Source organism: Zootoca vivipara, chromosome 3, assembly GCF_965207765.1.
Source record: "Zootoca vivipara chromosome 3, rZooViv2.hap1.1, whole genome shotgun sequence".
Lineage (NCBI taxonomy): Eukaryota > Metazoa > Chordata > Lepidosauria > Squamata > Lacertidae > Zootoca > Zootoca vivipara.
This window is the reverse complement of record NC_142586.1, coordinates 63,584,877-63,599,366: the sequence shown is the minus strand read 5'-3', so window position 1 is coordinate 63,599,366 and position 14,490 is coordinate 63,584,877. Positions and strand designations below refer to the sequence as shown.

General features: G+C 42.4%; 1 protein-coding gene across 1 annotated transcript in view; it reads right to left on the bottom strand.

The window, feature by feature from the left end:
* The window catches only part of MTHFD1L (methylenetetrahydrofolate dehydrogenase (NADP+ dependent) 1 like), a 114,255-nt gene that overhangs the window by 18,762 nt on the left and 81,003 nt on the right, over positions 1 to 14,490 (bottom strand). The window contains exons 25-26 of the mRNA XM_035108760.3: positions 13,538 to 13,645; positions 10,946 to 11,098 (exon numbers count right to left, since the gene is read on the bottom strand). Of these exons, the coding sequence (XP_034964651.3) occupies positions 10,946 to 11,098; positions 13,538 to 13,645 (261 nt within the window). The remainder of the gene's footprint in view (positions 1 to 10,945; positions 11,099 to 13,537; positions 13,646 to 14,490) is intronic.

Here is a 14,490-nt window from a genome sequence, read left to right as displayed (position 1 = left end):
AGTGAACTGAACATTTAGATATTCAAACGTAAATTAGTGACATTGTCAAACTAGACCAGTGGTTCCCAACAGGTGGTCCGGGGACCCCCAGGGGTCCGCGAGCTATGCCAGAGGGGTCCGCAAGATGCTATTAGAATAAAAAATATATTAAATATATTTTGTATGATAACAGTTTTTTTTGTTTTGGCCACTTCCTGCATGAGCAGAGTCTAGCGCAAAACTAGAATTAGATAGAGGCAGTAGTTCTGCTGTATGCCGTTAGGTGGCGCTTTACAAGCACTACTGTTTTGCAAAGAGGCAGCGCGCGCATTCTACTAACGCTCACCTCCCCAAGATGCTTTGCGCGTGTCGGCTTCATTTGTGCGCTACTGCGCAGGTACCCTGTCTTCTCCATTCCCCTCCCTCCTCCCTGGCGTGCGCTGCCTCTTTGCAAAACAGTAGTGTTTGTAAACAAAGTGTTGTTTTTCGCGGAAGCTACAGTTCGCGTAGTTAAAAATGGACAATTGGTTAAAAAGTGGTTCGTTAAAACGACAAAGGCCTACAGATGAAGAGGAAGAACTGTAAAAAAACGTATAAATATAAAATATAAAGACTCTTAATTTGGCTCTCACTTTTTAATTTTAGGATTAGGAATTAATGGGGGTCCTTGTCACAATAGCGGCTCGATGAGGGGTCCTCGAGAAAATTTTGTTGGGAACCCCTGAACTAGACAATCAGTGAATGCTATCAAATCAAGAAGAACTAATATTGATGGTAAAAGTTAGATTTCATACAGTACATGGAATCTGGGTTGTGTTGTCAGGTACCAGATCAATGGCATATCTACTCTTATCTCAGAGTCAAGACTAGGAGTCCCCTGACACTGTGAAGCACGCCAAATCACATCCTGCATTGATACATTTGAGGGAGGATACTGTAAGGCATCAATGGGAGCTTGTATAATGTGAAAATGCAACTTGATCATTAATTGCTCAGGTCAATCTCTGGATACCTGAAAGTGTACGGAAAGGCAGTCTATTGTAGCAGCACCTGCTGCATTTAAAAAAAAACATTTATGGTATTTATCAGATTTAAATGATTAATCAACATTTAGGGACTAAAATGGCCGGCTGGTAAAATGTAACAGGTAGGTAGCCATGTTGGTCTGACGTAGGCGAAACAAAAAAAAAGTAAAAAAAAAGTAAAAGAAATTCCTGGAAGGATTTTTTGTTTGTTTGTTTCGACTAGTAAAATGTAAGTTATTTGTACAGCTGTCCATTTCTTTCTCCTTTAATAACACTGTATTTAATAATATATTGAACTTTTTAAAAGACACACACACACACACACACACACATCATTTCTAAATATGTATTGTTCTCCTATTTATTATTATCATTAGTAGCAGTAGCAGTAGTGGCATCAATTTTATACAGTGTATAACGTAAGCTAGCTACTTACTTGAGTTACTGAGACAGATTACCTGGAGTTACTTTTCTATTCTGTTTATATCTGAAGGATTACATCTTAAGCAGTGCAATGCAACACATTGATTGCTTTTCTTTGCTAACTACAGTAAAAAGCAGAAGAGCAAATCATGAAGAGTAACTCGCTAAAGATAGAGATGTAAACCAAATTACAGCTAAAGCAGGAAGTCTAAAATATGTTAGGGAGTCATTTGGCTACCAAGCCAGGAAAATAATATTACGGTAGAAAATTAACATTCTGCAACAGTCATCTTGCAAAGGCCAAACACATCATTAAGAGGTTTTAGAGCAAACTAAGGAACCAAATGAGATAATAATTTAGGTACTTCTAATATGGAATTTTAGGTTTCCTGGTTGTTGTTCACTTTTAACATTCTTCTAGCCTAAACATACCTGTTGTCATAATTTTCATGCATGCCACACATTCTAAATGCCTCTTACTTTTCCTTCATAGCTGCCAATTCTCCCACTGAAAAATGCGGGATCAGCAGTGGCGCGGCACCGGAAGTTGCTTCTACGCATGTCCGGACATGCATAGAAGCGACTTCCGGTGTCGCGCTACCCATGTCTGGGCAACGGAAATCGGGCGGCGCCAGCACCCAAAACGGAGCCTCCCTGGCAGGTAGGAAATCTGGGGGATTTACAGGATTTTTTCCAATCCGGGCTGCCAGCGAGAAACGGTTTAAGATACGGGGGTTTCCCACGAAAAAGGGAGACTTGGCAGCTATGTTTTCCTTGCTCTCTTCCAAGGCCACTTTAGTCTTTTTTTTTTTAAGTGTCATGGAAAGAACTGAGCACAAAAACACCATCTGACATTTCATGGAAATGAAAATCAACTGACAAATCTGAATGTGATCTGGTACATAACTGTTATAAACATTCAATTATATCTCCTTCAAGTGTCTCATGACTCAAGTCTTTCACAAATAAAATTCACCTTTGGCCTGTTGTGCTTTGTTTTGCCTTTCAGGAGGTGCATTCCTGCATTCTGGATAACTTTAGAGCACGGGTTTTAAAAAATATTTCTATTGCACTTACAGCTTCTTCCTTTCGTTTCTCTCAGGAGATATTCATGATAAACAAATACTTCCAAATTCCAATCACCAAATTCCAATGGCCCAACCATTAAGTTTCTTTTTTCCTTTTAATGAATATTTCTATTGTTTCTTTTTACATAAAATACCTAGTTTACAGAACAAGAATATTAAAAAGCCAAAAGATAAACAAGAGAAAACAGAATGGAGAGAAAGAGGGGGGAAATACAGTCATACCTCGGGTTAAGTACGCTTCAGGTTGAGTACTTTCAATTTAAGTACTCCACGGACCCGTCTGGAACAGATTAATCCACTTTCCAGTACTTTCAATGGTTAAGTACGCTTCAGGTTAAGTACGGACTTCCAGAACCAATTAAGAACTTAACCTGAGGTACCACTGTACCTATAAGGCCTTTTACCATATTTATGGCATATTTATCCTGTCATTTATCTGCATGCAGCGAGTGTTAGACCCTCCCATCTCCCAGCTGGGGGCCTACTTCTTCTCCCAGTCTCTCACCCTGGATTTGTTAGCCTGCCACCTCAGCCAAAAGGCCCACCATTAAGTTTCCAACTTATTGTTCAGTAAGGTGAGGAAGCTGTGTGGGTGATTAATGTATGCTTCAAGAGAAAAATTTCTTTATGGATCCCAGGCACATGGTGATTGCAAAGTGGGGAGTGGGGGGATGTTTGGTTAGATGAATAGGTCCTGAAGGGTAGAGAAAGAAAGTATGACTGAAATATAAGGAAGCTGTCTTATACTGAGTCCAACCACGGGTCCATCCAACTCAGTATTGTCTACACTGATGGCAGCAGCTCTTCAGGGTTTCAGACGGGATATTCCCTGCCTCACCTGGAGATGCTGTGGACTGACCCTGGCACCTGTGTAAAAAGCAGGTGGTCTACCACCAACTTAAAGCTCTTTCCCTTTTCTGTACGAGTAAAACACTAGGAATTCTTTTTAGCACTGATTAATTAAAATACGTTAGCGTTATAAAGGGCCAGGTGAAATTGCTTTTGAGGTCAGATCCAGCCTTTCAGTTGATCACCTCTCACCTACATAAATTTTCAAAGAGACTCTCCCTTCCTTCTTGGCTTTATGCTCTCAAAAAAGGAAGAAAACATGGTGATCTGGTTTGCCTCTACGCCAACATCAGTAGGCACAGCATAGATAAAATGATCTGATTTAATGATTCATACCCAAAACATTTTACAAACTATGTCAGATGCCTGTAATAATGTGATCAATTGAATAAGCGATTGGTATTATTATTATTACGAAGAGTATTGGTATTATTATTACAAAGGTGTCGCAAAGAGTCGGAAATGACTAAACAACAATTATTATTAACGGAAACTCACTGAATTTAATGGCATGCAATGACTGGTACTTTAGTGTGAGTCTCCTGGAAGCCCATCTTCCAGTGCAAAGATAAGCACAACTCACTCAGGCTCCCTCGTTTGCAAATACAGTACATCTTTCTTCAGACTCCCCCCAAGATCACTGTAATCATTAGGGGGGAAAAAACCATTGAAAGAACTGTAAAGTACAGCTACAGCTTCATTACAATTCCTATGGACCCCATCTTGGGATGTCATCTGGATTGTGTCAGCCTTTGGAAATTTCATTCATTTGTTGGAGATTAAGGGATTAAAATGGAAAATGACAAACAAAAAATACACTCTCATAATTAGCCCTGAAAAGCTAGGGCACTCAAGCAAGACACACTCTGTGAACCTTAAAATGTGACACCCCGTCCCCTCTCACTGCCTAGAGGGGGAGACTGGACTAGTCAAAGCAGAGTAGTAACAGCTGCCACCACCCCCATCTTGCTTCAAACAGACACAATCAACTTGTCATTCAACCACCCAGCAGTGATTTTTGCCAGCCTCCTGTAGCTGCTCCGTGGTGTATTGTTTGCTCACTCTTTCCACTGGGTAATGAAGTGAAAAGTCTTACAAAAACCATTGCTGGATGGTCAAATGGAAGTCTGGCTGCAGCAAGGAGAAAAAGATTGTGGCAGTGAGTAGAAACAGCAGCAAGTTGGCAAAAATACACATTCGCTGCACATGAAGCAGAGCCTGACCTGTTAGGCAGCAGCTGGAGATGAGATGAGACTGAATCACAAGACAACAGATTGACTAGTGATCAACAGCAGCAGCAGCTTCAAACCTGCCTATCTAGACATGTCACTATTCTTGTGGCAAATTTGCCACCAGTGTTGTTGCCATGGGTAGTCTTGGAGCGGCTAGCAGGATAAACAATAGTGAACAGTAAAGGTAAAGGGACCCCTGACCATTAGGTCCAGTCGTGACTGACTCTGGGGTTGCGGCGCCGAGGGAGCCGGCGTACAGCTTCCAGGTCATGTGGCCAGCATAACAAAGCTGCTTCTGGCAAACCAGAGCAGCACACGGAAACGCCGTTTACCTTCCCACTGTAGCAGTACCTATTTATCTACTTGCACTTTGACGTGCTTTCGAACTGCTAGATTGGCAGGAGCAGGGACCGAGCAACGGGAGCTCACCCCGTCGCAGGGATTCGAACCGCCGACCTTCTGATCAGCAAGCCCTAGGCTCAGTGGTTTAACCCACAGCACCACCTGGGTCCCTCTATAGTGAAGAGTAGGTTTGGTAAATGTAGGAAGTTGCTGTCCTTTAATTTCCTTCTTTCCATGCCCTGTCTGGAATCCGAAGGAAAGGAATAAGCTTAGTGGTACTGACAACTTCCAACATATTTAGAAATAGTTTCACCCTTTCACCAAACTGAAACTCCCCATTGTTCTGAGGTTGTGTAATCTGTGCATGTCATAACATGGTCATAAGATTAAACTTGGTGAGCCAAGCTATGGGAGTAAGCAGATGATAGACTATGCTGACCCTTAATGCCTGACCTAGTTATCAATATTTAAAACAGATGGGTCCCTCCACTTCCCCCAAAAAGAACTGCTCCTGAACTAAATTCTTTTGGTTGTGATGAAAGTGAAGATCATGGTTACATATAAAACGTTTTGATGTAGAGCTTTTTGCTTTGATCAGGCTTGTGTTCAAATGATGAATAGGACAAGTTTCAGAGCCAAAAGACGGCATTAGTTCAATCAGATTTTCAAAACCACCAAATGACCTTCCCAATTCTCATTCAAACAGCTACCCAAGATGTGTGCTGAGATCACCTCAACAGCTTTGAAAATATATCAGACTATGTGTTGCATAATTTGTGTCATCAGTTTCTTCCCTCTAAAAAGCCGCCTTCAAACTGTAAGAAAGCAGAGTTTCCAGATGATCAGTGAACTCTGAAAGAGCGAAGAGATCTCATAATATTGTAAACTTATCTGGAATTCATAAAAAAAAATTGAGGCGCAGCAGAATAGTTTTTCCTTCATTCTGCTGGGTTACTTTTCCCAACTGCCTACACTCTTTAGCCAAAAAACTAAAAGACGAAGCCCTAATCTACTGAAAGCAGATGTGCTTAGGGTACTAAAGACAGGAAAGTCTTCAACAATTAAGCAAGTATATGCAAAATATTTTTGCCCTGGTCCAGTCATAGTGACAGACAACTAACACAATGGCGTGCAAGCAGAAAGCACCTCCACATGGAAGCAGGAGCACCACACCTTTCATGAACCACTCTGGGGAGAGACAAAGTGACTGCCATTTGGAGGCAGGTATTTGAAAAACCTGTGTGTGAACAATCACCTATTAGTAAGTAAAAAATAAGGACTCTTCAGCCACCAGAACCAACCCCACCATTTGTCCAGGTCTACAAGTTCTATAGTACCTTACCGCACAACAGAATTAGAATCACTTTTATATATTAAAGTGGTAAATGATAAACCAGGGTTAACATTTTATTTTCTTCCTTTAGGCATTTATTTTTCAGATAATTCTATGAAACTCTGAAATTAGCCCCTTTCCACTTTGTAATACTCCCTGCTTGCATTCCTTTCTGAATGAACTGGATAAGAGCAAAGATGGCTGGCTAGTAATGAAAAAAGCGAGAAGAGGGACTCTCCTGAGGAAAGGAAAGCCTTCAGATCAGTACAAAGGCATGCCAAAACTTTCTAGCAATGGATTAGATAAGGAATGTGAGCTGACAGTTTTCCTGGCTGCAAGGGAATGGAGAACAAGTAATAAGATACGATCAGTAGAATAAAGCAGCCAGACCTCATGGGTATGAGAAGCTTTGGAGATGATTCAGGCAGGATTGGTAACTGGCAAAATAGTATATAGCAAAATAGTATATACACCAGTGGCGGCTGGTCTATTAGGATGGATTATTATTATTATTATTATTATTATTATTATTATTATTATTACTACTACTACTACATTTGTTAGTCGTTTTTTTCTTGCTCAAGGCAACCCAAAGCAACTTACAAGCAAACAACCCCCCCCCCTAAATCCCACACAGATACATGAAAACCAAGAAAGGTACATTAAAAGCATCCTACCCACTTCTAAAAGGCCATAGATAGCTAAAGGCCAAACGCCTGGTTATAGAGGAAAAGTTTTTGCCCAGTGCCTAAAGGTATATAATGAAGGTGCCAGGTTTTCTAAAAGGGCAGGTATGTTAAGAGAAAGTATGTTTCCCCCACCTATATTGTTACTTCCTCGTGATGGATTCCTCCCATTCTAATTTAGACATATTCTTGTGGATAGTCAACGAATTCCACTGCAATTCCGGTTCAAAGTTGCTTGTGCACTGCAAGTAACAGAGCAGCCCATGCTGCCAGAGACATTGTACAATGCATATAAGTAAATAAGAATTTTAAAATGTTCTGGAGGAGAGAATGAACAAAACTTCAGTGCCCAAAGTGGGAGTGTGTCATTGTCTCATTTTCCCTTAAACTTTCCCTCTGATATTTCTGGCCTCCAAAAATGAACACATTCCATTCTTTATGTCAAACTTATCAAAATTAAACTACCACCAGCTGCCAAAACAGCTACGGGGTGGGGGGGGGGAAGCATTGTTATTATATTATAAAGTGCTGCTAGCTAGCTGTGGGACTTTTTCCCATCCACTACAACAATACAATATAATAAAGCCCAACATATGCAAAAATATTGCACTGAATAGTACAGTACACATGGCGATTAAATAATAAACATGTATGCTACCCTAACACATTATATAATTAGAACCAATTGTCAGAATCAACTGAAAGTAGTCTGGAATGTAAAGCAGGAAATGAGAATACTGTTTTCGTATTGGACTCAGCACAAATGACCTTTATAATGCAATTATACTGAAATAAAGCCTACTTTACCATTGTGCTTAAGGTTATTATGAGAAAGTTTTCACACATCCAAACACAACTAACTATACAACTTCTCCAATTATAGAATCCCCCCTCAATTTTTACAATTCTCTCAAGTGCAAAAGTGAACATCTTGTCATTCAGAGCACGTTTTTCAACTGGCAAGTTTTCAAGAGGAAAATAATGACACATACACGCATTATAGCAATGTGTTCTCAGTTACCAACTTTGGGGCAAGCAGCATGGAAGCAAGTTGAGATATCTGATCAGATTGCACACTGAGAAAGCGATAGTGAAAACATAGGGCTATATTCAACTAAATCATTGCACTAGTAGAAGCCAGCACAACAGTCCCCCCAGCACAGCAGGACTTACCCCCCTTCCTCCCCTACTTCCCAAATCTGCTGTTGAGGGTCAGGAGAACCCCAAGAGCAGTTGGGTTATGCTTGCCTGACTGAACAATCACCTTAGCGCTATGTTGGATACAATCCACAGTGTGCTACCAAGCCGGTCTTTTGCATTAAAGTGTAGGCAGTGGAGCGTGCACTTAAACTGCATGGCTGATAAGGAAGGGACTTGGGCCCTCCTTGCATTCTGCACTATATAGATGTTTGGTGGCATGCTTTGAAAAGAAAGATCTTTAACAAGAAACCCTTAAGTAAACTTGCAACAAAAAGGTGCGATCTTTTCCACTCCTTAGATATTACAAGGAAAACATTTTAATCAGCAGTGCTCAATTATCTCTCCTGTTTTAACAAATACTGTATAGTTAATACTTTGGCTAATAAACAATCTATTCTAAACTGATGCATCAGTAAACATTAATGGATAATATTTGAAGAGAAAAATAGATAGCTGAAATACTATTTTTTAAAAAAATAACAAAACCATTCCTTACCCTTTTCTGTCAGTAAAACATGACTAAGTAGGGTACAATGAACAGCCTCTTAATATTTAGTTATTTTTAAAATTTTAATTATGTTTATAGTTTGCCTTTCTTCCATTAGGGAAGCAAAGGCAGATATCCAAGCATTGACCAGACTTACTTAGTAGCTCCCACAAGTTTATGGCCTTGTGTACCTTCACTATAAAACCAGAATAGCATTAAAGTGCTGGAACATCACTGTACAGTTTAAGCAGCTACATTTGGCTTGCACAATGGAACTTATCCCCCTCCCGCTCCACACCCAAAATCTGTCCTGGGGTTTTACAGATGTAAAATTGGCTTGATAAGAGTGACTTCAAAAGCTGGTACAGTGAAATGTTTATCTTGCCCCTATACAGAATACAGCCCTGCATTGTCTTTTAATGAGTGCTGTCACAAGAGTAAGCCAAAGTTGCATACTTAAGTACTGTATGGAATACACCACCATCACAAAAGCAGATTAACAGAAAATGTGGGAAAACACAAAGCTGTAATAACTTTTGGGCGGAGATGACTCTGTTTGCATGCACTAGAGAATCCAGTGATTCTCCACCCAAACATAACTCACCAATGACCTCACCAGTTTCCTAAATACACTCAACAAGGCTTCCTGCCTGTTCTCTCTATAGCCAAGCCATGATCTCAACAGTCCACCTGCGAGTATATGGTAGTGCCTCGATCAGGGTCAAAGGGAGAAGAGATAAAAGTCATGCCAGTGTTAATTAAAGCCCCCCCCCCCCCCGGTTTTACTGCCAATTTCCTCTGATAAAGCCTGGTACATTTTTTTTTCATAAAACGACTTCCCCATTGCACAGGGAATTCCCACTGCAGGAAGAAGTAAAGCAATTACTGTTTATTATAAAGGACAGTTTATTATAAAGGAAGTTCCAAGATTATAGGTTGCTTTAAATTTATGCATTACAGGAATATACATGTGCAGCCAACCAGAATATCATTAATTCCTCCTCACATCTAGCTTAGAAAAGCAGGTCTGACAGCCAAAAGTGCACTGTATGGGCATGGAAGGGGCTAGATTTGGCCAGCTCATATCCCTGTGACTTGAGTGAGGCTAGTAGTAATTCAGCATTTCAACTTGCTCATAACATTCCACGAAACATGAACACATTTCCCAAGAGTGCACAAAAGGGCTGAAGTCACATTATGGATTACCTCCCTCTGCGGAAATGTTAACAATTTACTATGCTTGTGGTGAAAGAAATGTTTCCTGATCGTGTACATCGAAAGCACACCCCCAAGGCCAGAGAGTCCTCATGACAGAATTTCCTGAACTCCAAAAACACATCTAGTCAGGAATCACTTCCTTCCTTGCTCCCTTTCACTGGTAATGCAGAACAATAAGTCAGATACTCTCAGTCACTCCCCAATGTGTTGCTAATGTGAGGAAGCCGGCCTGTACTCTGGGATAATGAGATAACACCACAAGAGCACTCTCTATTTACATTTTTGCTTGGTCCTTGGGTTCCATTTCTAGCACAGCTACATAAGAGGTCTTCCGATTAGAAATAATCAGTGCCAAGGAACAGTATCATTAAAAAGTATAAAAAATCAATCAATCGATGAGAGCAACAAGATCAGTCTGAAACTTAAAAAGGGGAACATATATGCTAAATGATTTGTAAAGGATGAAAAGCTTACATGAGCAGTTTTCTCAAGCTAAAAGAAATGGACAGAAGCCTTGTGAGCTAGCCCAGCTGAATTCTTCCCTTTACAACTAATCCTCGGAAAATAAATTATTATTATACACCCTGTGGAACGCCCTCCCATCAGATGTCAAAGAAATAAAAAACTATCTGACTTTTAGAAGACATCTGAAGGCAGCCCTGCTTAGGGAAGTTTTGATGAATTAATGTATTTTAATATTTTGTTGGAAGCCGCCCAGAGTGGCAGGGGAAACCCAGCAAGATGAGTGGGGTATTATCATCATCATCATCATCATCATCATCATCAGAAATTGCTCTCCCTGCAGTTTCAAAAACAGCATCTGGTAGCTGCTATTTGAAGCTGAAAAGCCCATTTGGGTTTGTGAAACAAATTTTACACTTCTTTAGATCCTAGTCCATATATGTTGAGATTACAATGTACAGTACTGGTGTAACTTGCAGGTTAAGGCAATTTCTGGCAGGTGGTGTCATATGATGATTTACATTTTATGAATTTCTATACTCCTTTATATCACAGAGCTCCCAGGAAGATCTTCAAAGCGCATAACAGACACAGACTGAGAATGCAGTGGACCCTACTCACCGTTCCTACCAGTGGATAAATGAAACCAGCCCCGATACTGGCTCTCACATCACTAATAGGCAGGATGAAGCCAGTGGGGACACCTTTCTTCTCAGGCATGTGAGAGAGGGACAGGTGAGTTTTTGCCATACAAATGGGAAGATTTCCAAATCCCTGACAAATGACAAATGGAAAGGACAGGTTACTGTCAAGTTTGTATGTACGCTGTAATGGAGAAACAACACTCCTTCCAAGATCCTGTGCCAAAATAACATTCTTCAACAAATATAGCTAAATTCTATGACTAGTAAAAATTAATGGAGTATACCAAAAGAACTTGGGCCCATGCATACTTTTTCGTGGCCCAATGAATGTGTATGCACTTGCTACCGTGTTTCCCCTTTTTTAATTCGTAGTCAAAAAGTAAGCCATGGCAGGGTTTTCCTATAAGTAATAGAAGTAAGACGTACCCCGAAAGTAAGCCGCCATTGCTCCTGCCCAGGGGCGTCCTTCCCATTGGGCTGAATGGCACGGTGCAGCCCGGCGCCCGCCCAGCAGAGGCGCATCGAGGAGGCATGCACACTGAGCCGCCCACGTGTCGGCGGAGCTGCCTCCGTCGAGCGGCGCCCCCCCCACTTAGCCAGGCCAGCTGCCCGATGCCGTGCTCTCCTGGGGTGCAGATCGCCGTGCCTCTGGCAAAGCAGTCTTGAAGGCAGGGAGAGCTGCCGTGGGGATGTAGCCGGGATCGTGCCGCTGCCCGCTGGGTTCACAATGGGGCGGAACAGAGCAGAGAGGTGCCTTTCTCTCTGCACACTGTTGCGAATGAGATGCAGCCCAGGTGGGGAGAGAGAAGCCGCGCTTACTCTGACAGCCTCCACGAAGGGAGAGAGGGACGTTAACCGGTCGAAAGGGACATGGCGTGGCTTTCTCTTTCTAGGATGCCTTTCCCTTTCTTCTGTCCTGATGTGGGCAGGCCCCTTTTGCAGGCGCCGTTAGCGGATCGGTGCCTGGAGCTTGCGGAAGGAAACCTCCGCGCGAGAGTCCTGCAGAGGCAGCGATCCTCCAGGCACCGATCCTGGGGCGGGTGATTGCTCCTGGGGAAGTCGGCGCCTCAGGGCGTGAAGTAGGGAGACAAAGCAAACTTCGCCGCTGTGCCGGAGGTGGGGGAAGAGAGACACCTTTCTCCCGTCAGCGCGGCTCGCCTCGAGTGCGCGAAAGCTGCCAGCTCCGCTGCCACCGTCCCCGAAAGCCCCTGTTTGCCTTTGTAATTTGTCTCAAGCCTCGTGCACTGACGAGGCGTGGAAGCCCTGCGTGGGAGCAGGCAGGACCCTGCCCACCTCTCCCCTGCCCTCCTGCCCAACTCTCCAGATTTCTCCTTTTGTTCCTTTTCACTTTCCCCTCTTTGCCTCTCCTCCTCTTTACGGTTCACTTGTTTTCCTCATCCCCCTTTCCCCTTCGGACACATCTTTTTCAGCCTTCGTTAGTTTGTTCCCCACTTTCCCCGCCTACCAAATTCTATTTTCCTCTCCTCTCTTTTCCACATCCTTCCTTTCCTTTCCTTTCCTTTCCTTTCCTTTCCTTTCCTTTCCTTTCCTTTCCTTTCCTTTCCTTCCTTCCTTCCTTCCTTCCTTCCTTCCTTCCTTCCCATCTTTCTTCCTCTCCCTCGTTCTTATTCTTTCTTTCCCTCTCCTTCCTTCTTTCTCCCTTTCTGTCTTCTCTCCCTCTTTCTTTTTCTTTCCTTCTTTATTCCCTTCCTTCTTTCCTACTCTTCTTTCTCTCCCCTCTTTCCTTCCTCTCTCCCTCCCACTCCCTCTTTCCTTCCTTCCTTCCCTCCCTCCCTCTCTCCTCAGAAACATAGGATGCTGCTTTATACTTCTGGCCCTTAAACCCTGGAACCAGGAGAGCAGCTCCAGTGAGTCAACCTCAGCCCAGTTCCAGATCTATGCATCTGTCATCCAGAGCGCAACACACAACCATCTCCTTGAAGTATCAGAAGATCCCACATCTTCAGGTAGCTCTGCGAAGGTCCTGCATGAAACCCTAGCGAGCCTCCATCACCAAGTGCAGTCAATCCTCAGCAAGATGGATCAGAGTTATTATCTGGTATGAGGCCATGTTCTTGAGTCCTTCTTACAGCGCCACCCTCTCTCCTGCTCAGTTGCCTCCCACAGTGTTGGGTAGACTTAAGACGGCCCTGTTCCTGTCACCTCCTCAGCCCCTCCTGCGTGCTCAGGGAGCCAGCAAACCGGCAACAGACGCAGGGAAAAAACACGCCTCTCAGCTGACTTCTCTACCGCCTGTTCAGCGCGCAAATTGCTGTACCGTACCATACTGACGCAATAAAAATAAGACATCCCACCGAAAATAAGCCACCCTGTGTTTTTTTAAGGAAAAAAAGTTATAAGACGGTGTCTTAAAAAAGGGGAAACACGGTACATCATACATGCTTTTCATGCTAGTGAACTGTATGAACTGGACCTCTTGTACCCAGAAGCCCTCACTATAAACTGGATAGTTCTCATTCATCACCCAAAAATATATATGCAATTTATAAAACAGTGGGGAGTGACCCCCTACAATATATCCCACAGCATACACCTTTATTGTTTTTACCTGCTGAGTGTAACGATTTATCTGAGATTGTGCTGTAGGAGACAGCTCTATATCCTCTGCTCCATAGATTTTCTGTGCTATCATTCTTATTTTTTCAACAATGGGAAGCTGTGGAAACAAAGAAGATGACAGAATGTTAATGCACATCGCCAAGAGTCTTAAGACACTCTCCTGATAATTATTTCAAGATAATTATTTCAACATTTTATATTGCCTAAGAAAATGTGCATAATTCAATGCTAATACTCCAGAAAATCATTTTCTAATGATTCCTAGCACTGAATTTGCCTTTTTTTTTTCCACAGCCCCTGCACACTGGGGTGACATCTTCATCAAACTAACTACTACAATCCCAAGGTCTCATCCCGGGTCAGTCTCTACCAGTTCAACCCCCTTAAGAATATATGTGAATTTAAGTCCTGTTGCCCTGGCATGCATAACTTTACACTGAATTGCATTTGCCATTTTGTCCACCAATTAATTGGGTTTGGAGAGGTTCTTCTAGAACTCTTCACAGACTCTTGGTGTTTTAATGACCCTGAACAATGTAGGATCATCAACAAACTTGGTCACCTCACTGCTCATCCCTAACTCTAGATTGTTTATGAACAAGTGAAAAACTTCAAGGCCTCTGGTCTTTCTTCTTATGGTTCATCTTTAAAATGGACTTGGGACAGGACAGCCCTCTAAAGGGAGGACTGTCCTCTGCAAAGCTGGGCCTTCGAAGAGAAGCAATCTTGCTGCCCCTTCCATCAACATATGGAACACCTTTCCCCAACCTACACATATAGAAGTGTTGTGTCAAAGTCTGAGCTTATAGTGCTGCCTGCAAGGCCTTCTCAGCTAGACTGGCTTCCAACAGCTGCGGTTAAGGAAGTGTAAGGTAATTTTAACTCATATATATTTAACTATATATAGTATTTTATTATATAGGTTCTTCCTTTTTATTGCAA